General features: G+C 43.1%; 2 protein-coding genes across 4 annotated transcripts in view; both read right to left on the bottom strand.

The window, feature by feature from the left end:
• Positions 1–223: 223 nt before the first annotated feature.
• On the bottom strand, positions 224–9,600 carry LOC110977520 (prosaposin-like). The gene is made up of 11 exons (XM_022231749.2): positions 9,099–9,600; positions 6,979–7,040; positions 6,673–6,747; positions 6,403–6,516; positions 5,759–5,839; positions 4,826–4,918; positions 3,977–4,160; positions 3,584–3,735; positions 2,703–2,795; positions 2,327–2,434; positions 224–1,720 (listed from the first exon to the last, which is right to left on the bottom strand). The coding sequence occupies exons 1-11, from the start codon at positions 9,133–9,135 to the stop codon at positions 1,685–1,687; spliced, it is 1,035 nt and encodes a 344-aa protein (XP_022087441.2). The 5' UTR covers positions 9,136–9,600; the 3' UTR covers positions 224–1,684.
• Positions 9,601–11,355: 1,755 nt separating this feature from the next.
• The window catches only part of LOC110977496 (uncharacterized), a 40,465-nt gene continuing 27,338 nt past the window's right edge, over positions 11,356–24,482 (bottom strand). The window contains exons 32-51 of one of the 3 annotated variants that reach the window (XM_022231695.2): positions 23,450–23,553; positions 22,450–22,612; positions 22,008–22,123; positions 21,305–21,470; positions 21,059–21,156; positions 20,270–20,438; positions 19,932–20,041; positions 19,095–19,263; positions 18,657–18,748; positions 17,708–17,876; positions 16,974–17,077; positions 16,588–16,753; positions 16,140–16,252; positions 15,257–15,434; positions 14,983–15,080; positions 14,436–14,619; positions 13,969–14,120; positions 13,424–13,507; positions 13,060–13,167; positions 11,356–12,766 (exon numbers count right to left, since the gene is read on the bottom strand). In XM_022231695.2, the coding sequence (XP_022087387.2) occupies positions 12,731–12,766; positions 13,060–13,167; positions 13,424–13,507; positions 13,969–14,120; positions 14,436–14,619; positions 14,983–15,080; positions 15,257–15,434; positions 16,140–16,252; positions 16,588–16,753; positions 16,974–17,077; positions 17,708–17,876; positions 18,657–18,748; positions 19,095–19,263; positions 19,932–20,041; positions 20,270–20,438; positions 21,059–21,156; positions 21,305–21,470; positions 22,008–22,123; positions 22,450–22,612; positions 23,450–23,553 (2,579 nt within the window). In that variant the 3' untranslated portion in view covers positions 11,356–12,730. Of the gene's footprint in view, positions 12,767–13,059; positions 13,168–13,423; positions 13,508–13,968; positions 14,121–14,435; positions 14,620–14,982; positions 15,081–15,256; positions 15,435–16,139; positions 16,253–16,587; positions 16,754–16,973; positions 17,093–17,707; positions 17,877–18,656; positions 18,749–19,094; positions 19,264–19,931; positions 20,042–20,269; positions 20,439–21,058; positions 21,157–21,304; positions 21,471–22,007; positions 22,124–22,449; positions 22,613–23,449; positions 23,554–24,482 lie in introns of all 3 variants that reach the window. The other 2 variants (XM_087129803.1, XM_087129804.1) reach the window with 2 other exon arrangements.

Below are 24,482 nucleotides of genomic sequence, written 5' to 3' on the forward strand. Positions count from 1 at the left end.
AGGCCTGTGCGCAGCTGAACTATTGTCCCGCTGAGGTGGCCGTCAATATGCCAAATGTTGTGTACAACGTGGTGGGTAATGCCAAAAAGGTACATTTCATTTTTTTCATCTGAATAAATAGATTTCCAAAAAAAAATTATGACACGAGGTGAACTTGCGAAAGCGGGCTTAAAAATCTGGCTAAGATACTTGTTATTCAGGGACAGTCTTCAGAGGAAGCGCATTAAAGCTAACGATTGGCACTGATTATTTTAATGATTTCAAAATCGGGCATACAATGATAGTCAATACAGTAAACTAATTTACTTCTTCCATTCAATTTATCCAGTGAAATATAATTACTCTTTAAGTAGTTAATCAAATCCCAGTGATTAAATTCGGGAACATGACACGCACTATATGTGACATCTATCTATATACATCACAGACCGAGTACACTGGTTTTAAATAAGGAGGTGGTTTTTGTAATGCAAGATCCACTACAAGTCTTGGTGATATTTTCCTCAGACCGGATAACCCCTGGAATAACATCAGCGGGGAAGCACCAACAATTGAAGTTCTTGTTTTCAATATCTGAAGTATTTCTGTACAACATTCACTGTGTGCTCCAGCCCAAACTGGAAAGGAATGATAATAGATTGGTAGAAGAAACTAAACCATGATGAACCTGCGACTTCGCGAGCATCATGCGAGTGGACCCTCCCCCCCCCACTCCAGCTCTTTGTCGCTTGCGCTGCATTTTACAATGTTTCAAAATTAGACGGAGTTCAAATCGATGTAAGTGTAAATCTAGCGGAATCCCTTCATTTCTATTTCGTCCAGATGTGAGGTGGCGTCTGTACGGCCTATTGTGTTGAAAGGAGATACACCCCCCAACTTACAATTCCCGTCTCATTTTTGCACAATGGGGAAAAATCCAGGGCATTATATTTTGCATTTTATATGAAGTAAACTAGAATAAAACAGCTTCCATATATCGCTTCCGTGTGCTGTTTAATTTTTTGACTATATACCTAAAGGTTAACTATACAGCAGATTGAAAGCTTTTTAAATGCAACGTGAGCAATATGCACGTATCTATAGAAAAATAGCACCTGTTGACGACATTATTATATCTCTGTGGTTGAACCTGAAATTGAGGTTGAAAAACGCAATTCCCTTCGATTTTTGCTGACTAAGTCGGAAACACTGTCAAAGAACGAAATGGTGAAAATACTCCTTTGACACACTAATGAAAAAACGCAAATACCAGCCAAAATACCTATAGCAATTGTAACAAAGATTCAAAAATAAATTTGCAACCTTTGCATCCAGGAATCATTTCCGTTGTCAGACTTGATAAGCAGACATAATTTTTCGCTTGCCATTGCACAACAATTGTATTTGGGCTTCCTAGCTACGTGCAACTGTTTTGTATTCACTACAAGCACGCTTTAAAGTCATCTCTTGGACTGTAAAGCATTCACAACTGTTACTGGTTTTTATTTCAAAGATAATCGAACATTATATAAGTTCTCTATTGCAAAATACTCCACTCATCAGTCTTGCATACATTTAATTGTAATGGCAACTGCGCGTAACATTTAAAGATATATTTATTTTGTATGTCTATATTCTTACTACGAACCTTGGTCACAATATTATCAGGACATTTCTGTTTCATCATTCATATTGGTCTTCGGACTCAGTTCCAAGCGTGGCGACGACAGTGCTCAATGTTCTGTCACACAAGAGAATGAAAGTGAAAGGGTTAGTTGAACTATTTGACTGTCGTCAAATAATTGCAGGGAACATTAGTCAAACCAGCTCTTATGAAGGTAGATACTTAAGACTTGCTACGGGTACGGTTACGTTTTATTGACCGACACATCCACCTTAAAACATGATACAAAACGAAGCATTTTCTCTTTTGAAATGAAAGAAGCTTCCTTATGAAAACCTTGGCATTATTTCGGACACATTCCAGAATGGCTGAAATAGTTGTGAAGAGTTCTTGACATGTGTACCTGGGCCGTTTTCCAATACTCAACTTCGTCTCCGTCGAAGGCTTCGTTCCCAAAACCAATCCCCGATTATGGGCCTGAAGCGTTTAAATTACATTGGATTACTGTAATTTTTGGTTCTCTTGCATCTTATTGGATGTTTTGTGGCACTATTAGACTAATTACTGCGCTTACAGCTTCAATGTCAGCTAGTAAAAAACAGTTGAAGCCTGAGACGGAGCCGAAGTTGAGTATTGGAAAACGGCCCAGATATCGCCATATCGTCTTTACAGAAGCTTTTCTGCCGCTTGACTTTCCAGTCTGGCCCCTGAACCTTGACTTACGTTGCATAGTTTGGCGTTGTCCATGCTGGCACACCAGAACGTTGGGCCTTGGTCACAGATCTTGCTTTCGAGTTGGCCGATTGGGGTTTGAGAGCACACACGCAGAGCCTTCGGGGGAAGGACACATTTCCTGAATTTTAAGTTTTCGAAGCATCTAGGGCAAAGTTTGCTTGGTATCCGGGACAATAACTCACCCAGTCGTCAAATGGTCACTGATCATACTTAGCCCAGGTTGTGTGATTGTTTTCACTGAACCTGAAATCTCTTCTTGGTTGATTACGTTGGATGCTTTGTCTCTGCAGAAAGTTTTCCCCGATTGAGAATAAGGCGTTTATACATTTGATATGGGACAGAGAGAGCATTTTTCTAGACCTACCCCACAGATCCTCTCCGGAGTAAGGATTGTTCTCAGTATCTCCAGAATCACTTTCGCAACGTTGGAGGCAATCGTCTCTACTAAGTTCCGGCACTGCGCGGGAAAAGAACACATAAAGAAGCAACTTTATGACAAGACGTCGTGTGCCCGGAAGAAGGTCGTAAGCGCTCACGACCTTTTGCCGGAAAGAATAATCGCTGCAAAAAAACAAATTCCCGGCAAAAAGACGCATTTATGCAACTGTTTTATTTTAATGAAAAATAAAGATTGCTTTGCAAAAAGCTCAACAAAAAAATTCCCAAGTCGTTTAATCAGTTGTTCAAAGCTTGCTTTATGCACAGCCTGTGATGATGTTGTAGTAAATTTTATCCGTTTTTACTAAACAAAGAGAGTGTGTTTCTTACGTCCTTTTACCGGGATTATTTTTTTCTACTCAGATCATGCTTCCGGGCAAAAGGGCGTAAGCGTGCTTACGGTGTTTTGCCGGGCGCACGAGGGCAAACTTTTCTCAAACAGAGCGAATCAATAAAGCACAGCCATCCCAGAGTGACAGGACAAGTTTATCATAAGAAGTGTGTTTATTGAGGGAGCTGATTTTCAGAAGAGCAAACATTTTATTCTGAATGGAACCCCTTGTGGCATCCCATCTCACTGTATAGAAGGCACTGTCTTTAACAGGTCAACGTGGGGTTGTTTCATCATGATGAGGTCTATCGTTTTGGGGACTGGAGAAGCCCGTTTTAGCACGGTTGAAAAAGACAAGACACGTAGCTGGAAGTTGACGCTGGTGCTATTTCACTGGAGCAGATTTCAGATCGATCGATCGATCGATCGAGCCATGCACCTGCTGATTAGCATCAACGTTGGGGGCTAGGGCTTACCGTGCCCGCTACAGCGTCAGGGAGGACGTCGCAAATCGCGGCGAGCAGTGTTATCCCATTTTGGACGAGGCACTCCACAACGTTTTCGATTACGGCCACCAACGTCAGGCAGAACGAACACGCCGCTGATCCAACGGAAAGTGTCTGTCTCGCTGAAATGAAACATTTGGGCTGATGTTGATTTGCCAATGCACATCATGGACACACCTGACGCTACAATGGACATACAGTCTATTACATGGAGATGTTTCTATCTTGTTGCCAGCCCCTTTGGTAGAGCATGTCAAAAATTGCCTAGGAAAAATATGAACAAAGTTGGCTTTCTAACTTTTGTGCTTTTCCATGAAAGCGGAGTTTCACTAACTAACGAAAAGGGGAAAATGCCAAACCCACCCGGCAAGTTGGGGATGGAGCTGCAGAGCCTGACGTCCTTGCAGATGTCGTTTGGATCGAGCTCGGCGTCAGCAATCAGCTTGAGGAGGACTGGGCCGTAGAGGTCCAAGAAGCCCTTGCACTGCTCCGCCAACGATTCCGGGAGGAGGGGGCAGACTTTCTCGATCATCTGGGTCACTTCCTCCTGTGAAAAGTCATACAGCGTCACGTGATGTAAACGGCGCACGCTCAGCCTGAGGAGGCCGCGCAACAGCTGTCGTTTGCCAATTGTTGGTGGCATTGAACGTGGCGTTGTATTTAAATACGGCTGTTCACACGAGTGAAGACAGAAACAGCCGAGATGTGCATGTATATGCATACAGGTGACACCGGTGCACATATCCATGCTATACTTCTGTATATAGCATTGTGATATATTGGAGGAGATCGGGAATATTTCTTTTAATTGTTCGACGATCAAAATTGGGAATGTTTCTCTCTAAGAACAGACAGCATGCAAACACAGGAAAAACCTTCTGTTTCCAAGAGAGAGACTGGAAATCTCAGACGCTTTATACTTGTTTGGCAAAGTTATGTGCATGCAGAGGAAACAAGCATACCGGTATTAAGTGGGAACCAGTCACAAACGATGAATTTCACACGATTCAGCTGGTAACATATTTTTGCTTAGCAGATATATGTTCAGCGCTTAGCCAGTTACTGTAGTTATTGCTAATTGCTCTGCTGTGGGGGGAGCCGAGCGCTCTTTGCAGCGACAAGAACGTCATCTACGACTGTTGCCTGCAAATCGAACTCAACCTAAATTGTTGTATGTAGTAGAGGGGAAAAAATGCGAAGACAGCAACTTACGTCGATTGTTCTGTCCTTGAAGAGGTTTGATAGAATGGTCAAGAAGGCCTCACAGTCTACGCAGAAGGTTCCATTATCCTGCGCCATCAGAAGCTAAAAAAAATCGAAAGTTTATGAAATTTTTTTTTTAAAAATTAGGTTGGCGATTTCAAATACAAGAAAAGATTATTTCGCGCACACATATATGACCTTCCTTGGATTGACACGGGATTGTTCAACCAAAGATCGTGGTATTGGTGAAAAAAAATCTGTTTTGGGAGAATGTGCAACACATACAATAGTAATTATGGCCAACGAAACATAAAATCCTACATTACTTACAAGACTGAGCCAGTAGGCCCCGCCCACTGTACACACGTGGTACTTAACACGTGTTCTTCTCCAGTGCCATACTACGGGCGTATTCGAAACCCCATTCTCATGGGACTCACGATCAGTGTTCTTGGGTCGTTGATTACGAACGCCAAAGTGCAAAAGGAGTGCAGCTGCGCTGAAGGTCAAGATAGCAGTCGCCATTTTGACACCAAATGAAAAGATGGCATGACATTTACCATGTCACATCAAATAAAAACCCCAAATAAGCCTATCCATATTAAATGGTCAGGGTAAATTCTCTTCGATAGCCATGAGTATTATTTGCCCTGAGTTTATTTTTCTTATTGTGAGTGTTTTCTATTTTATGTAACAAAACCAAAATTAAGTTACGGTATGTGCCTGTATCCGCCATACATGTTCCAGCCGCGCGCATCATACGCATGTAAACGTCTAATCTGAAGCGTTGGTTTCGGCTTAGTACACAGCTCAGCCGGATGACGTCTTTTTTCGCTCAGTCTAACTTTATAACATAGCTTTAATTCACAGGTTTACCTACCAAACCTGCATAACAGAAACTGACGCTTTAATTTGGCGAAATAAAATTTAAAGAATTCCTACCTTGTCCAACTTGACGTCTGCTAGGGGCACGGGTCCTTGGCTGGGACATAGACGGAGAGATGCGCAGATGGTTTTAGGATCCTAGAGATAGGAGAAAATTGAGTTTTATTTCAGTGATATATACTGGAGGTAAAGTAAAGTAAAGTTCATTTTGAAACCAAAGGTACCTTGTACTTCATGGTTTGTTAAGGTTTTTCAGTCACGTGATTTCCGACGGTTAGCCTTCAGTTGGCACAGAACTGATGTGCGCGGAAACGCGCACGCCTTCGAAGTCTCTCTACTCTCTGACGTTCATGAATGTGCCACTAGAAATACATGTACACGCCTAATCAGCTTTGGAATGTTTCTTGAACTGCACTTGCCCGTCAGGTGACGTTGCGTGAAAAAAACCCTCTATAGCCCTTACAAGTTTAAAAGATTAAGTCGCCTTGAACTGAATTTATGGCGAACGAATCAAATCATTGTTTGATAGGGTTGTCCCCCAGGCCTAACGTGACCCGTTTTCGGTTCCTCGTGTATAAGTTTATTCACTTTAAAATGTTAGTTGGGCTACGATGGAGCAAGGGGTCGGGTTCTTTAGACAACCAATGCTTAACAGCGCTAATATGTTTGTCTTGAAAGGGTTTTCACTTAGAAATACTTACAAAGAATTGAGCGACATAAGACAGGGCAAGTTCTCCGTATTCATCGACGAGATCGGTACAGTAAGTCGACCCCAAAATCCGACACAACTGCTCCAGTTTCTTAATAATTATCTCCTGTGAAAGTCAATCAAAACGAGGAACGAACTCATTGAGGCATGGAAGAACACGCCACGGCGGACGACCAGCATCAATATCTCGAGATATTTTTAATTGACCGAGAAGACTCCCAATTTAAGGGGATTTTGTTTACGTTGTTAGTTTACGTCATACCTCATCAGCCGGATTCTTCAGGGTTTGGGAAATATCGCCCATGACGTTCATGCAGTCAGTGCAAATATCGTTCGTCTGGGACAGAAAAGACAAATAATGTCACTTCGTCTTCTTCAAAACAGACCTGCACTGAGCAAAACTGAACGACCTCAACTTGAAAATGAAGAGACTGAGATAAAATGAAGTCTGTTAGGACGTTGTTATTTGAACTTTCAGAAAATTATTTCATTCGGGAAATATAAAGTCTTCAACACGATTGGGAGCCGATGGTTTTGATAAAGATAAATCAATAATTGGTCAACTCACGGGCATTTCGTTTGCTGCGTTGGATTCGGCCATGATGGGATTGTACAAGGCAACCAGGACCCCTGGGATGAGAAGAAATACTTTTACGTGTTACAAAGCGACACTAAACACTGTAATCAATAAACAAATAACGACAACGACGACAACGGTTCCTTAAAGATCTTCCTAAAATCAGATTGTGCCCCCGATGTCCAAACACGTACCACTCCCGCCATGGAAAACCTCCGATATCGACAGGCGAGTAAATCTCGAGGATGGAATTGAAATTAGATATCCCCTTCCCACTTTTTGACCAATGAAATGGGCTGTTGGGTCTTCCCCGTCCATTTTTGGGGCGAGGAGAAAAAAAACGGCTTTTGAGGAATATTTTCGAACTTTCCAACAACCAAAATGTATTTAATAGTACTGAAAGGGGAGAAAAGGTACTAAACCTCAAGTACTGCGTTAAACATAAGATCTACATCTGTGTCCTGAACCTCGCCCCTGTACAATGTCGTGCGGTGCGCCAAAACAAGGACAAAACAATGACAGTCATGACAAACATAAATTCGAAAGAGAAACAAGCCAGATCGAAACTTCGTCATATGACTTGCATTATAAGAGGTAAGCCGATCTTTCCTCGTGAGCCCGCGTAAACAGAGTTACCCCCAACTTTCGGTCTCCTTCTAAATGTTGTAACCTATTCTTCCGCAGTGCACATTAATTAATTCACTACTTTCGGTTTCGGTGAATTCATTTGCGACACTTCCTTGATCCGCGCTGAAGACACATTGTAGAGAGGTAAGATAAAACAGAGAATGCAACTACCTTCGGGAAAAGGAAAAATGAAACCATTTTTTCGAGTAGACAGAGAGGAAATCGGAGCAGGAAGTATACTATACAAGGTCCTCTCACTTTAACATGACCTTCGAGAAAAACAACTCACTCCTCAACAAAGTTTAATCTTTTCCAAACGGACGGAATTTTTACCGAAGGGACGATGGACAGTGGCGCCTTATTTACACAGCGAGGAATGACCACAAACAGACTTAGGGTTTAAGGCTTCCGTAATTCACTCCAGTTTGCACTTTAATTTCAGACAGGAACATGTCTTGATGCATTTCAAAAACAGATCAGAAAGATGACTTCACCAATCACTGTTTGTGCGATTTCCGCGCGTTTATATTAGTATCTTGTTCGACCTAACCGCATATCTGAGTAACTTAAGAAAACAATCTGTAATGGCTCATTATATGCTCTCATGTCATCCATGTTATTTTTGCCCATTTTATACTTATGTAAATATCATTTGATTTCTTAATTTTTTTTCTGTCCTATGGTGTATTTATATAGGCTTTGTACATTATCGCATATTTAATGTAACTACCCTAGTACATGTATGTTATCGTATTTGTTTGCTTTTATTTTCTAGTCTTAGTCGACCCTCCACGTTTTTTGTATCGGATCACATTTTTGGAGAGCCACGAGACAGTGATTTGGTTCACTTTTTGGCAATCCTTCAGGGGTGTTACCAGTGTATTATTATGTCCATGTTTTTGTTCTTAATTTCCGTTTCTTTTTATTGTTGTTTATTGTATTATCTGATAAATAATAAATGAAAGTAAATGAATGGAATCACTTAGGAAGCAAAACTCAAACAGTAAAGGTTATTGGCTGGTTATGAAAGAGCTTTGTATCACTGGATATGCTTGAATAAACCTTTTGTGCGTTCGTTATAACTAAATTAAAATAACAAAAACAGGCGCTGAGACACCAAGCAGACACCAGCATAGCGTAAACACTTTGGTTTTTGCTAGAAGCCATGAGGGTTTTAAGTGAATATGTTTAATTGTTTTGGTTTGCCCGTTCTTCGTAACATAGGGCCTATGCATTATGAAGCAAGATGTGGGACGGAGAGAACCCCCTGCTTTGTGTTGGTCGCTGTTTCACTGGGATCTGAGGAATTCTTTTCAGACATCGGGGGGGGGGGTGTAAGGTAACAATAGTTTCGAGTGTGTATAGCGATTGGACGTGTTGGGGGGACCGCTCGGTCTCATTTCTTGCTGGATATAAGCATATGTGCGTATACTCAATCACAAGTCGTGTGTAACTGCAGTTACATAGATAATCACATCACGTACCTGTTATGAGGAGAGAACTTAGCAGAGAGGGCTGCATGTTGTTGGTACGGTCAATCAGTTGTGCTCTGCTGGGGATGCGCTGCCGAAATCTGAACTCATCAGTCACAGTGGGCGGATTTCCAGGGAGCAATGTTTGGCAGAGCTGGCGAATACCAGCTTAAATAACATTCGACGCGGAAGTCGAGTTTCCAGCTCTCCCTCTTGCGAGACCTTTGGCACGGTTTTGGCACTCACGTGAATGTTTCATCACAGCCAATTTCGTTTCAAATGTTACTTCATTTCCCCTCATAAACCTCGTATCCAGGGTAGCCTGATCGATGCTTCAGCACTTGCAGCAGGCCCCAGTGATGAATCAGGGAAATCACAGGAAATGTGGCATCTATGTAAAAGGCGACATATAAAGTGCAACTTTCACAAGCAGCATTCGCATCGTTTTCCTCCCCTTCGCTGTGTTTCCTTGTGCAGCCCGAGGTATACCCGGCAAGAAATGAAACCGAGGGGTACCCCCATACATGTCTAATCGCTATACACACTCTAGGCTATTGTTACCTAGCACATCGCCCCCAGATGTTTGAAAAGAATCCCTCAGATTCCAGTGAAACAATGACCAACACAAAGCGCGGCGGGGGGGTCTCTCCGTCTTATATCTCGCTTCATATGGCCTCAGGACCAATTTATGTTCCAGGCCATCAATCCCGCCCAAACGACGCCAGGAATGACCGGGGGGTATCTACAAGCACACGGTGTTCGTTGTTTCTTTAAAGACTGTGTGGATTTGCAAACATTGCCCTACGGGAATAAAGCCTCGTTTGAACGCGAGAACTGTCCGGAAGAACTTCTTCCTTCTGGTGCAACTTCTTTCATCACCATAATTCGGACGATCCACAACAGTGTGCCTCTAAGAATTTGCAGCGCCCTGGCCGATCACAACGCGCGAAATCTGTCGACCCTTTCCAAACGCGCATTAAATTGACAGATTTCACGCCCTGTGATTGGCCAACGCGTTGCAAACTCTTGGAGGCGCACTCTTGTGAAACGCCCGTATACAGTACCACACTTTTGAGGTGGGACACAGTGAATGGCACTAGGTGTACGAGTTTAAATTCCACTGCTAGTTAAAAGAAGCAGAGTGATGAAGAAAAAAAATCCGAGCCGCGACAGTCTGTGGTAACAGATTTTGGACTACTTTGATATTACGAAATATCTTTCTGCGTCAAGCCGACAAAAGCTACAACCCACTTCTGAAAAAGGCTCGTCATGATCGAGGTATCGTGAAACTAGGGTTTGCATTACTATTATTATTATTATTTATTTGGCCAAAACAATAGACATGACAGGATAACACAGAACAACAGTACGGTACAAAACAGAACAGTGCTCCCAGATGGGCTAGGGGAAGTAAAAGCAATAATATTACTGTGATCCGTAGACCTGCTGACTCACACCTCGTCGTGCATCAATAAAAGTTATAGCTTGAATATTTAAGGTAAAACGTTTGACTATTTAAAATATAGAAGAGATCAAAATGAGAAACTTACTTCAGGGCATGGTACGGACATTAAAAACAGAAAATCATACTTACAAATTACAGAAAAAGGTTTAAGAGACATACTGGGCATAAAAATTGTGATATGAATAGAAAACAAAACAAAACAGAAAATGGATAAAAAATATGTGAGTAAAAGACTCAGGTACAATTACACCTCAAAAACGTTAGTGTAAAAATGAGACGCAACTAAAAAAACCAAAAAAGGCACACTTTAGAGGTCATATAACGCATGGCTGCCATCTTGTTAAAGCCAGCGCTTTTGTTCCAGGGGTTATGCACGAAGGATGTTTCCCTGCGACACAAGAGAAATGCCCCGCAAGATGGCTACCACGCAAAGTCTGTATAACTGTTACTTTATTCATTTGTTTAAAAACGGCTGCCTGCCATTTTGTATGAGAGACCCAAAATTCGCGGAACTAAACCAAGGGCTACACCAAGACAGGGCGCTATTTCCTTAACAACGGAGGCTCCTTTGGTCCGAATTGAATTGCTGGTTCACGAACGACTTGGAAATGCACGCGTCACGGTCGCATCACTACCAACAAATCAATCTCTCACAACCAACGCGGCTCTCTTCGACCGACGGTTGGTAATAATTCTGCTCAAGGCGGATATACGTTGGTCCTTATTGGACAGATTTTCTAATGAAGACAAAAAGAGAAATTACAGACACGAAGGCAAAACACTTTATAACAAAGTCCGAAGAGATGAATTTCCTTTTTGTTTAATTTCTTGTTCAATATCGAATTAGACGGCGGGGAAAAGTACCAAAATCGCAAAATGAGAATTTTACTTTCTGTACTTCATACTGACCATATCATTCCCAGTCTAATTACTAAGACAGACCGAATGCAAAAGCAAATGTCGCTAAAAAGTGACCAATAAACCATTTAACGCATAAACAATACTCATCAACCTCTCATACCGAAATCGCTCACTCTGTCCTTACGATGTATTTCAAAATTGGATGGAATCAATGCAAATTGATGTAAAAAAAAACACTAACTGAATCGTCCAATTTGTTCTGGGATGGGGGAGAGACTCGCCCAGCTTGATATAATGTGTCGAAATGATCAGAGAAACTTTACGTCCAACTCCTGTGACACTTTTCGCATGTACGAATCAAAGGCTATAAAATGTGAAATTTAATAAAACCAACTTCCATTTTTCCCTGGCTTGTGCGTATCATTCAATAACTGGATTACACTCCAATGCTAAGCACAATTATCTAAAACTCTTTTTGTTCCAGGTAAGCAACCGCAATTTAACTGTACTTGTCATCGTGGCTAAATATAATATGTCCATAAAATTTTAACCTTTCTTGATTAGGTCAGCAACGTTTTTCAAGAACCAAATGATTGAAATATCTCTTTGGCACAATGTTGCGAAAGGAAAATCACTACCGTTTAAAAATAAATTACCAACAACGAGCAGCAACGATTCGAAATGAAATTGGAGACTATTACATCCAGAACACATTTCAGGCTATGATCACAGAAGTTAAAAGCTGCACAAAAATTGGCGACCGTTCTCAAACATTTACATGTACCATTTCCATAAAATTTGCCAGATAAAAAGAATTACTGAGCATACACAATATATAATCCTCATTTATAACCATAATTATTAAACATTAGCTTTAAAAAGCACATTAAAACAAAAGGACGATGAACTATCAACAAAGATTCTCTCTAAGAACTACTTGAGTTGGTTCAGCTTTGAACAGCAATGAGCCTTCACAGATACTGTGAAGCTAAATTTCCCGGCTTGGTAAGATGTGATCACTGCCCCAGTGCACTGAAATTTCCTTCAGCGCTTCGTGCCTACGTTCAGCTGTTTTCCGATGTAAATATGTCCGAAAGTCATCTCGTGGATTTTAAATAATTCAAACTCGTTCCTGTGTCTTTTAAACATACTCAGCCAATTATACCTCTGACGTTCACCTAAATTTTGTACTGGTGATTGGTGCATGCATTAAAGAGTTCAGGATTAACCAGAAATTTTTCCTTTGTGCTCTAATCAAAATCTGTGGGATGTAAATTTTCAGGACATTTATGAAGGCTGCAAGTCGTCTGTTATCAATTTAGTTCCAAGCGTGCCGACGACAGTGCTGAACGGTCTGTTATACAAGAGAATAAAGGTGAAAGCTGATCAAGTAAGCACTTATGAAAAGAAACATTTTATCAAGAATAGCCAGTGAGGTTGTTGACCATTTCGAAACAACTTCAATTTTCAGACAGACTTTGTCATTTGGGTTCATCCTGTCAACATCCGGCATGACTTCACCATTCCCAAAATGGCCAAAATAGTTTATGAATATTTCTTGAAATCTGCACCAATTTTTTTTTTAAATATTTGAGAATTCTATCCCCCTGGACTTTTCAGTCGGACCCCCTAGGACCCTTGACTTACGTTGCATAGTTTGGCATTGTCCATGCTGGCGCACCAGAACGTCGGGCCCAGGTTACAGATCTCAGCTGGAGGTAGGCCAACTAGGGACTGGGTGCACAGCTTCAGATCCTGGGGAGAGACGAACAACAATCCCTGAAATTTTCCATTTTCGGGGCCCCAGCCAGAGCAATTTTGTTCTAACGCACAGCAAACTAGGAAAACAAGCATACATCTAGGGCCAAGTTCCATCTGGGGTGCATCGATTCTTAGCAAGATCTTTGGAAGATTCTTAGCAAGATCCCCAGAAACACGATACAGAGTTTGGGACCCGAGTCGCAGTTCACCAAGAGTCCAGTAATCTTTTTTCCTCTTTGTCCGGTCTTACCTTGCAGAGGGTCTCCGGGGAGAGAAACTCCTCAAGAATCAGTTCTAGAAGATAGGAGCCGTACACCTCGATGTAGTTCTTGCACTGCAGGAGAAAGGAAACAAGCTCTTAAGATGTCACTCGATGCAGGACCGAGTAATTATTCAACGAGAGGCAACTCTGTCAAGCAGGGCGAAAGAGGAAAAGAGCAGTCTGTTTTAGACTGGACGCCCTGTCCAATGGAACAACTCTATCACCAAACACATTTATTGAGAGATGTCGTAGTAAGCACGGATATTTTATTCCAGAGAGCAACTCTGGCGAATGCAATCATGTTATACAGAGACAAAATCTTCCAAAGGCCAAAGAGAAGGCCAAGTGTTACTGGAACGTTGTTTTACTCTGGGCAGAAGCCTCCTGTGGGAAAAGACTCTTCACTTTGGAGCCAAGGTCAATCAACAAACTTGAAAAGACAAGGCACATTACTCAAAGTAAACACTGGCTTTGGCTTCGCTGAAACAGAATAGTTCAAAGATTGAGATCGAATGTTGGGGGATGGTGCTTACCTCCTGTCTGTCAGCTTCAGGGAGGAGGTCGCAGATCTTGGCGATAAACTCCATCACCTTGTCCACGTTTTGCTCCAGGAAATCTTCCAGTGCTGTCACCAAGTCCTTGCACCCTGCGCAATCCAGTGATCCCTTGGAGAAAGTCAGTCCCGCTGACAAATGGAAATGGTAAGATATTTCAGTCTGAGTTGATGTTGGCAAAGCACAACTACGGCACACATAACCTATGAGTAGGCAATATTTCTAGCCTACTTTCAAAGTTGACTGTTCTCAACATCCCTGTTGATTTGAGAAAGCAAATATAGAAATTAGAAATGAAATAATTCCGAACCACAGCTTCTCAATTAACATACTCGTACCCACTCCAAAATTCCTCAACATGAGATGGCAAGTCAGTGTCCCGTCGACGAGTTAGGACTCTTCGAACAAGCAGGAAATTGAGACAAGGAGGGAAATGTCCAGCTCACCGGGCAATTTCGAGCTGGAGCTGCACAACCTGAGGTCCTTGCAGATGTCGGGGGGACTGAGCTCCTTGTCCACAATCAGCTTGAGGAGGACTGGGCCGTAGAGGTCCAAGAAGCCCTTGCACTGCTCCGCCAAGGATTCGGGGAGGAGGGGGCAGACCTTCTCAATCAACTGGGTCACTTCCTCCTGCGGACAGTCACACAGCTTTTTATGAGGGATACCATCTACGCACAGTGTGACGAGGCTCCCACACGGATTAAGAAAGAGCAACTTACCTGCGAGACCTATTAACACAAGTGAGGACAAGTCATGTTGGCAGCACATACTAGTCGCATATGGGAATGACCACAATGCACATGTCAAATTTGCAACTGAATGTGCACAATTCCACTGCACAGAGTAATGCACCGCATACGCAGATAGCCAAACATCGGTACAGTCTTGGTATGTAGAACTGGTCGCAAGTAAATCTATTAGCTGGCCCAAGCAGAGCAGCATTACAATTCGGCTTGTTGGAACAACCCCCCCATAAAAAAAATCCTTACTTACCAAGGTTTTGTTATTTTCCAGTTGGGTCTCAATGATGCCAAAGAGGACATCACACAAAAGACACAGGGTGTCATCGTTGACCTTGCCAAAAGGTGCAGCTGTGGAGGGACGAGTTAGAGAAACACTTTAAGCGCAGAACGTCAACTTGGACACGTGAAAATCTGTCGAGAATTTTCTACGCTGAAGGGTTATTACAAGTGAGGTTAACACTCGCACAGACACTCAGCACGTTTTGCTTTCATCTGATGCCAACTCAGATGGCACGACCACTCACCGAGTTTGCTGGGGTCGCAGACCTTGAGGAAGTCGCAGATGGTGTCCGGGTCCATCCCCGCCAGGAGATACTGAATGATGGGCTTGGTGTAGTCGTCCACAAACTCCTGGCAGTCCTTGGCGAGGGAGGACAGCGGGATCTTGCTGCACACCGTGTCCAGGAGCTTCTGGATCTCTGCCTGTTGAGAAGCGGAAAGGCAGAGCGGGTGAAGCAACATATAACTGGCTACAACCGAAACTGGTACTCCTCAAACTGCGCAATGATCTAGCTCCACCCCCGACGCTCTCTGCCCACCCCCGACGCTCTCTGCCGAATCACAATGCTATTTTTGGAGCAGCATTTTCTTTGACAAGAAGTCACACGTGCTTGCAGCAGCAAACCCTCTTGGAAACAACTGCAGCTGTTTTCAAAGAGCTGGTAACCACAGGGACTAGCTAAGCACTGGATATGTCAGCTCAGCAGAAACAGGTTACCAGCTAAGTTGTGCGAAATTCACTGTTTGCAACTGGTTCCCACTTAATGTTTTCCTCAGCACCGGACTTTGCTAAGCAGAATCAGTCATTCAGCACGGTGTCAGTTTGAAAAGGCACTGTTCTCAGGTCAGGCATTTTTCAGTTCAGATAAGGCGATCCATCGATGGAGAATATTCTTAAGCGCTTCCAGCTTGTTACGGTCAACCGACAATTAATTAATAACTGATGCATTCTTAATGCTGAATTTAATTCAAGTGGAGTTTTTTCCTGTCTCTGAGTAGCATTCTGCATGTGCACCAGCCAGCCTCACCATGAGATGAAATGCAAGTCCCCCATAGTTATAAACTTCCTGTAAATGAAACTCAAGAGTTTTGTAGGCACGAGACAATGACCAAGCAGGGTGGGCCTACCTCTGTTGCATTCTGGGAGAGTCCTGTGCGCAACTCCTTGACAATAAGCTCACAGATCATGCACTCAGCGGACGAATCAATTGCCGCATTAATCATCTTCTCCATTGCTTCCTCTTGAGGGGGACATTTGTAAATGAGAACAATAATATTATTTAAATTTTACTTTTAATAAATATTTGATATTGATTATTATACACTACTCAAAAAAAGTTAGGGACCACTTTTTATTTTGTGTGTACTTTCTTTTGTCCGATTTCGGGCAGCCCGGCTTGGCATATAAACCCAAGGTACCCAAAACTGGGTCCCCTGGCAGCATATGGTTAATGCGGCCCCGTCCTTAGATTAGATGCCTTTTCGAGGAGATTTATCTAAGAGAAATACCGGTTAAATTGAACTTGTTCACGGTTTGACTCTGGCAGTTTTCTAGGGCCAGCCTTGCTTGTCTTACCTGAGCTGCACAGCCCTAGAAATCCACAAAGCTCCTCCGGGGTCATGCTCGTCACCAGCTTGAGAATCTCCGGCAGGTACTTGTCCACCATGTTCAGGCAAACCGTCTTGGCCTCAGCGGGCAGCTTGGGACACACCTTCGACCTCAGAAAGTCCTCAATCTCCTTCTGCAACCGGGGGGAACAAAAGAGAGATAAACAGCGCCACCGCAAACCTAGTCTTTAAGGCAAACTCTCAAATCATATTTACCATTAAATCATTGAACTGAGAACACTCTTCATTAATATTCAAATGGCATGCATAACTACGACAGCTACTGCACGCGACAGGAACTGTACAAGTCTCGTGGCAGCATATCCTCCATTGTGAAAATGTCCTCATATTTACCTGAGTGGATGCTTCTCTGAGGATGATCTCGACGTGTTCGACGACCATCTCGCACGGACCACATGCTACCCCTCCAACTTTCTTGGGCACTTTCCCTTCGACCACTGGAGAAAAGAAGACCGCGAAAGCCGTCCGTTCTTAAGTATAGGCAGAGTCGAAATCCTGTTCCCCATAAAGACATCCCAGAATCCTGCGCAGGACGACTCTGGACTACTTTGCTCGGTTCACGAGGCAGCATATTCACCTCTGACATTGACCCCCATTTTGCCACAGGATGGCCAAATAAGATCTGGATATCTGTACACACCAGTACAGCTGATGGATCAAACCATTCGGCACGCCTCAAAACACCTAACACCGATGTCTGAAAACCTGTTTCTTTTACACGCACATACAAAGTCCAAGAAATCTGTTGACGCGGAGTAAGTGCTGGATTTTAACTTGGCCGCTGCGCATGACCTGTTGTGGAAGCACCCTCGCTCTGTGGGTGCACCCCAGGATGTTGAAAATATGAGGTTACCTGAATTACTGTACAAGTCCTTTTCAAACTTCTAACGCTAATCAGGATTTGTGGCATTCGGACTTATATTAGAAGTTGACCACCGTAATTAGCCCTTTTTAAAAGTCAAAATTTTGAGCCAAAAATAACTCCGTTGGCAAGTGGTTCAGAGCATCGAACCTCAGGAAAGGATCGTTTGCTATTTTTACATCCCAATCAGAGTCCGGGGACTTACCAGGGCTAGTACAGAGTTTCAGCTCGTCGCAGACTTGGGTGGGCGTGACAAACTGCAGCAGAAGTTGGATGATTTGCGGGGCGTACTCATTGATAAAGTCCTGGCACTCGTTACGGATCGCGGCGGGCAACAGAGAACAGACGTCCTCTAAGACCTTCTCAATCTCTGCCTGTCAGTTCAAGGAGACAAAACTCATACATTATTCATATATTATTCATAAATATAATAAGCAGTTAATAGCATTGGTGCTGGCAATTTGGTTAAACACCATCGGCTAAAAACACAGTATTTTTCTTTTTCGACAAAGAAATTGAGAGAAAAAAACCAGATAATTGTCATGGCACGTTTTCCACTTACTGCATCTCCTGACTAATAAAGATGTCTTTATCAGTGTGAATACTCTTTGTAAGTTTTGACAGCTATGTAGTAAAATTATTTTTCAAAACTGCACTTTAAACAGAGGACAGTAAGTCAAGTTCCATTTTGGATATCAGAGGCCCCAAAAACTACAACAGGTGCGCACAACCACCCTTACATATGTATACATGGTGTACTTGTGGGGTGTTTCCTTTGTTCTCGTGTACCAAACTCCCACACAACACGGAAAAAAATTTCAAATCACTGCCATTTCAACCAAATTCGGTTTCCTGGGTTGAAATTTCGACCGTATATCCCTTATATAAAACCCTTCAATGTACAACAGATGAATGGCACTTGAAAATTCCTCCTTTTTGAGTAAATTTGAAATACCTTTTTTGTGGGGTACCGCTTTAGTACCCCACAAGGATCACAGCTGGCCTTGTGGGGTACCTTCCATTGTTCCGGTACCCCACAAGGCACCATGTACAAGCACACACCTTCCCGAATCAGAAGTCTGAAGCCCATTCCTTGTTGATAGTTTCATGCATCTAAATTATCATTCAATTTGGTGGGATTCACTCTTCCTTACCTGGGTAGCCTTGCTATCCAGCAGCCTGTCAACTTCCTTCATGACCAGTTCACACAGCAGACATTCTGTAGTTTCGCCTTCCCTGCCAAGATCTGAAATCAATTCAAAATGCATCAGATTGTCAAAACCTGACACCGAAAATTTACAGTATCTTCAACAGTTGCCTCCGGACGCTTCACCATGAAATAGTGGACGTTATTTTCCTCTGAGTACACAGTAAAGAGAGTATTTTACAAGGAAGGTGCTGTGAAAGTGTGAGAATGACTGTCCATGCAAATCCACACCAACGACATCTTCATGGCATGAAATTTCAATAAATACAGAGACGGCAAACAAAGCTATAATTTGTGGTGACTAGTGACACTCACCGTGGCAAATGAGTAAAGGTTAAAATCTTACAGGATGCACTGTACTTGCATAAAAGGCAGTGCCGCGTACCTGGCGAGCTAGAGCAGAGACCAAGGGTTTGGCAGATCTTGTCTGGAGGGATAGACTTCAGCAGAGCCAGAATGGCCTGGGTGTATTTGGCGATGAACGCGTCGCAGTCAGCCTTCAGTGAGGAGGGCAAGATGTCGCAGATGTTGTCCAGAAACTTCTCAATGTCTTTCTGTAACACAAGAAGTAAAGTAGATGATATCACAAGGAATTTACTGCAACTTCTGTCAAAGTGGAAGAAAAAAAGAGATTTACCACGGAAGAAAGACTTTAGAAACAATTATTTAACAATGGCACTGTGGCCTACATGGCCGCCCCTTCAGGGACACAGGTACACACCCCCATAAACAGCACAGGCCCGGTACTCTTCTTCCTTAAAGATTTTCCTTAACTTTGAAGTCCTTATCATCAGTGTTGAATGTTTCTTTTTATTTATATACAAGGCCGTGCACAAGACCACACACAAGAGCAGACACAAGACCACACACAAGACCAGACACAAGACAGGACACAAGGCCGTGCACGAGACCACACACAAGACCAGACACAAGACCAGACACAACACCAGTCAGAAGTAACAGGGTGAACAATGACAAAAGAATGTTTTCGTTGGAGTTCATTTGAATAGCTTGTGGCTTGAATTCAGACTGGAGGTCTCGTGCTGGTCTTATGTGGTCTCATGAAGGTCTCACATGGTCTCAACAACAGCACTGGGAGGAAGTTAACGAAGACAGAAGAATACTTAGGAGACATGTTAGACTCCATACTTGACCCAGTTGGGCTTTATTGTGATGGTGTTTCAGCTCTTTTGTGTTTGAAATCCCTGACAGAAATACTCACCTCTGTTGCATTTCTCTTGACCAGGGCTTCTAGTTGGCTCATTACAAGTTTGCAAACCTCACACTCAATCTCGTTACCCACTTGGGAATTGTGTTGAACTGGGTTGGCAGCTGATTGCAAGAAAACAAGGAAAAACAAGGAAATAAGTTAAAACTCCATTCCAACAAAAATGTTCTTCTTAATCAATATAAAAAGTATAATACAACTGGCGCATAAACTCAATACCACTTCCACCAACAGCATTTATTTCATATTCAAAGCTGGGTGAATGCTGTCTATCAAATCTGCATCCTGGGTTCTCATCTACCCAGATACGGAGACAAGGCGGCGCCGCGTACCTGGGGAGCTAGAGCAGAGACCAAGGATTTGGCAGATCTTGTCTGGAGGGATAGACTTCAGCAGAGCCAGAATGGCCTGAGTGTATTTGGCGATGAACGCGTCGCAGTCAGCCTTCAGTGAGGAGGGCAAGATGTCGCAGATGTTCTCCAGAAACTTCTCAACGTCTTTCTACAATGCAAGAAATTAAAATTTCTTGTGATGATATCACAAGGAATTTGCTGCAACTTGTTTCAAAGCAGAAGACAACAGGAGATTTACAAACAGAGGAAGCCCTTATGAAACAATCATACTACTCGGTTGCCTGGCATACATGGCCGTCCATTTACTCGCACATGTACAAAGACTTATGAACAATACGAAACACGCCAGGTCCTCCTATCCCATGTGAAAGATTTTCCTTAACTTTGAAGTCGTTACAAGTGCGCGCTAATTATGTTTCGTTTTATTTAAAGTATATTTTTAACATTTGTACAAAGTGTTCATATATCGGAGAGCCAAGGAACATGTTCATTGTATCAGATTGTTCAGATTTGCTCTCGTGGAACTGAAGAGTATTTGTGACTTTCTACGCCTTTGTTGTCAAAAACTTCACCATGTTCTTCTGGACACAAGAGAAAGGAGACGGCACATTCAGCTCAATCACAACTATTACAGAATGGAGGAAGTTAACAAAGACATATAAGAATGCCTTCTAAAGCAAACAGGTTCAACTTTATACTTGACAAAGTTGTTATGCTCCACTGTGATGGAGTTTCAGATCTTTTGTTTTTGAAATCTCTTCAGCTCACCTCAGTTGCATTTCTCTTGACCAGGGCTTCCAGTTCCTCCATTATAAGGTCGCAAATCTGACACTCAATTTCATTACCCACTTGGGCCTCCTCTCGGACTGGGTTGGCAGATAATTGCAAGAAAACAAGAAAAAACAAGGAAATGACTGCCTTGGAAACAACCCTACATGTGGACGAACCCCACATTTTCAAAAAAATTAGTCAGAGCAACCGAACCGGGGAATGTTGTCTCCTGGAGAGACCCACCTGCATCTTTGCAAACCCCCAGTTCATCACAGACACCAACGGGGCCCATGGCGAGGATAATTGAGATCAGTTCAGGGATGTACTTGGCGACGAACGCGTCACAGTCGGCCTTCAGCGACGAGGGAAGAATGGAGCACACTTCGTCCAGGGCATGGATGATGTCATCCTGTCCAAATCGGGAATGAGAAGTTTTATTAAAGTAGCAGGCATCCTGTGGGTGTGGCCAAGATTTCTTCCGGGGGAAAGGAGGACTCATTTTGCAGGAAAATGATAACCCATTCATGGTGGAGGGGGTTATTTTGAGATATTTTTGAGCAAACTGGTGGCCTCCATCCATTGTTTTTTCATTTCTCTCATTTTTGCATTTTTTTTCCCCTTTTTATTCTTCAATTTTTTTCCTGGGGGAGGGAACATCTTCCCTTGCCCCTACCCCCCCTAGACTCCAACTATGCCCCTCCTTCTTTTGGGTTCTATCTAATTTTCCTTCAAGGTCTTTTTCAATTTCACACGCAACCACGTTCATTTCTGGATTCTCCCTGAACCCTAACCCCCTAGGGACCATTCAAATCCTGTATAATCTTGTTGGGTTCAGCATGGTTAGGATAAACCCTAACCCCCTAGGGACCATTGAACTCCTGCATAACCTTGTTGGGTTCAGCATGGTTAGGGTCAAACACAGCATCATGAGGCCTGCTGTCTGTACCTTGGTTGCGTTCTTCTTGAGTATGCCGTCCAGCTCCTTCACGATTAATTCGCACAGGACGCACTCCGTGCTGCTCTGAACGTGGCTCAGTGCAGGCACGGCGACGGGCTCGTCGACTGCGTGTCAACAAACACAAGAAAAAAAAGATCAAGACCGTCAGGAGAAACTTGTGGCACTAAGACAGTTTCAAATCAAAGCGTTCAGATGAAAGTGGAAATCTGAATGAATGTTGGGTGAAAGACGCTTTTAAACAACAGTGACGTAAATTTCCTGAGCAAGTTTTTTTCTGAGAGCCTGCGGAAGAACTGGTTTGACTTGGGATGGAATTGGACCCACAACCTCCATTTTTTTTCAAGTGCAGACTAAGAAGAAGAAAATTTCAAATCAGTTCGAATGGCTGTGTGTATACAGAAATACGATAGCGGCACAACCACTGACCCACCTGATCTACAAACTCTGATGGCTTTGCACATTTGTTCCAACGGTTTGCCAGACAGCAAGTACTCGGTGACCTTGCTGCGATAGTTTGCGACAAACGCTTGGCAGCCTATCAAGTCACCCCCTATCAAGTAGCACACCGCGTTGAGTGCATCATCCACCTGTTGCTGAATGGCGTGCGGACAGAAAACAAGATTTCACCTTTCCCACTCTATCAAGAGTTCAGACGCAAAGGGGACAGACAAGAAGCGAACAAATGACCAAAAAAGATCTGGGAAGTTGGAAGAAATCTCATCGGGGTCATTTTCCAGGCAGGAACCCACTCATGGTCCAGTTTTCTTGCACACAGTTACTGATGAAAGTGTGCTCCGTAATCATTTGGTCAGTCTTTGGATTGAGCGAGCAAGTTGCTCGGAGACCTTGCTCTTCTCCTCTCCAGGTTAACCTGCCTGAACCCCTTCGTGTACACCATCAGTGAGACGGGTGCACTACAAGAAAAGCAAATAGCGCCCTCAAGAGTCCAGCTGCAAATCTGGACAAATATCACACAGCCAATAAGCAACCTCAAACACAACTTCCCTATCATGTAATTAACCTCGCTTGTCACGTCCTCATACAGAAACTGTAATTTCAATACAGAGTCAATTTTTTTCGAGATTTTCAGGGCATTTTAAAAAGCATTGTTAGTTTCAACCCCAAGATAACCGTAAGGCTTGGTTTTTAAAGAATAAAGGCGCCTTTCCATGTAACGTGGTTTGGTCCATTCCATATCGGCTGTACCCCCTACAATTTCAATGAACACTCTTAGCAACTCCCACACACAGACTTGAGGAATGGCGCCTCATTTCTCTTGCTGCTTTCCATTTGCTTATGTCAAGGTTTGCCTCAAAACTAATCAAAGGTTAGTAACAGCAGAAGCTTGGTATGCAATATTACAATTGACAACGTATGCACTCGGACAGAGCAAACTCTAGGGCTCAGCCATATTGAAGGCTTTACGTTACCTTGGTAACGTGCGGTTTGATCACTTGAACGAGATATTTCTCGACACGGTAACACGTGACGCAGTCAAAAATGTCATTCACGTGGTCCGGCTCCATGACTTCATCTATTGGAGGAAACATAAACGACAAGCTGCAGACAATCGGCACTGCCAAGACTGACTGTAATTACTCTGGACCCAAAGAACTTTCATTTCTCAGCGAAAACTAGGAGGTCAGCTTTTTTTCCAATGTCCTTGTCTTGTGCCCGTGCTCTTGGATGCATAACATAGCATGCAAACACTCAGTTTGAAACACTCCTCTGACTATACCAGCCAAAGAAACTTCCGTTACATACGAAGCATGAACATCCCTTTGTTTTCGTGCAGTTAAGAAAATACTCATTTTTCTTGAACTGAGAAAATGATTTTCAGCTTGATTTTGTAAAAGGTTTTCTTGACTGTTCCTCCTCCTTTTGCGATGGATGACCATAACCCCAAAACGGCTCCAAACTTCTTTTTCAGAGAAAGGGAAACATCCAGTAGACACGTGTAGGTCCACAGAACGTCTTCCCTTCCTGCATCGTGTGGACATCTTTTGTTCACATGTTCACACCAGGTATGTAAGGTTACCACCCCCCTCGGGACGGCTTTACACACACCCATCCCAGCTGAGCATTTTCAGCAGTAAATATCCATCAAGAAGCATGCAGCCTTCTGACAAAAACCCTCATCAAAGGAAACTCCAACATCCCAAGTTTAACAAGGCCAGAAAACTTTTCTTGTCAACTTGGGACAAGGGTGGAAGGATCTTGGTAACATTACGGGGAGACAAGAAATAAACAGTGAAAAGAAACCGATACCGCTAACTCCACTAGGTTTAACCCCTTCATGGTGGCGGGATTATTTTGACCGTGACTCGGCTGGGCTGGGCTGTGGTATGCCCTGAATGGAGGGCTTTGTCCAGCAGCAGGCCCCATTGAACCAGCAGCTGCATGGTGAATAGACTGCATGTGTGGTATGCACTAATCCTCACACAACGGTGAGGTAGTAGCAGT

The sequence above is a fragment of the Acanthaster planci genome, linkage group LG19, assembly GCF_054643075.1.
Source record: "Acanthaster planci isolate LZ-2023a linkage group LG19, COTS_SCS, whole genome shotgun sequence".
NCBI lineage: Eukaryota > Metazoa > Echinodermata > Asteroidea > Valvatida > Acanthasteridae > Acanthaster > Acanthaster planci.

What these genes read in the sequence shown, in the direction of transcription:
- LOC110977520 (XM_022231749.2), bottom strand. Translation starts at nt 9,135, where the DNA reads ATGCAGCCCTCTCTGCTAAGTTCTCTCCTCATAACAG. An exon ending in AAGTTCTCTCCTCATAACAG is followed by an intron (nt 7,041 to 9,098) that starts GTACGTGATGTG and finishes TTCTCATCCCAG; the next exon opens with GGGTCCTGGTTGCCTTGTAC. An exon ending in CAGACGTCAAGTTGGACAAG is followed by an intron (nt 4,919 to 5,758) that starts GTAGGAATTCTT and finishes GATTTTTTTTAG; the next exon opens with CTTCTGATGGCGCAGGATAA.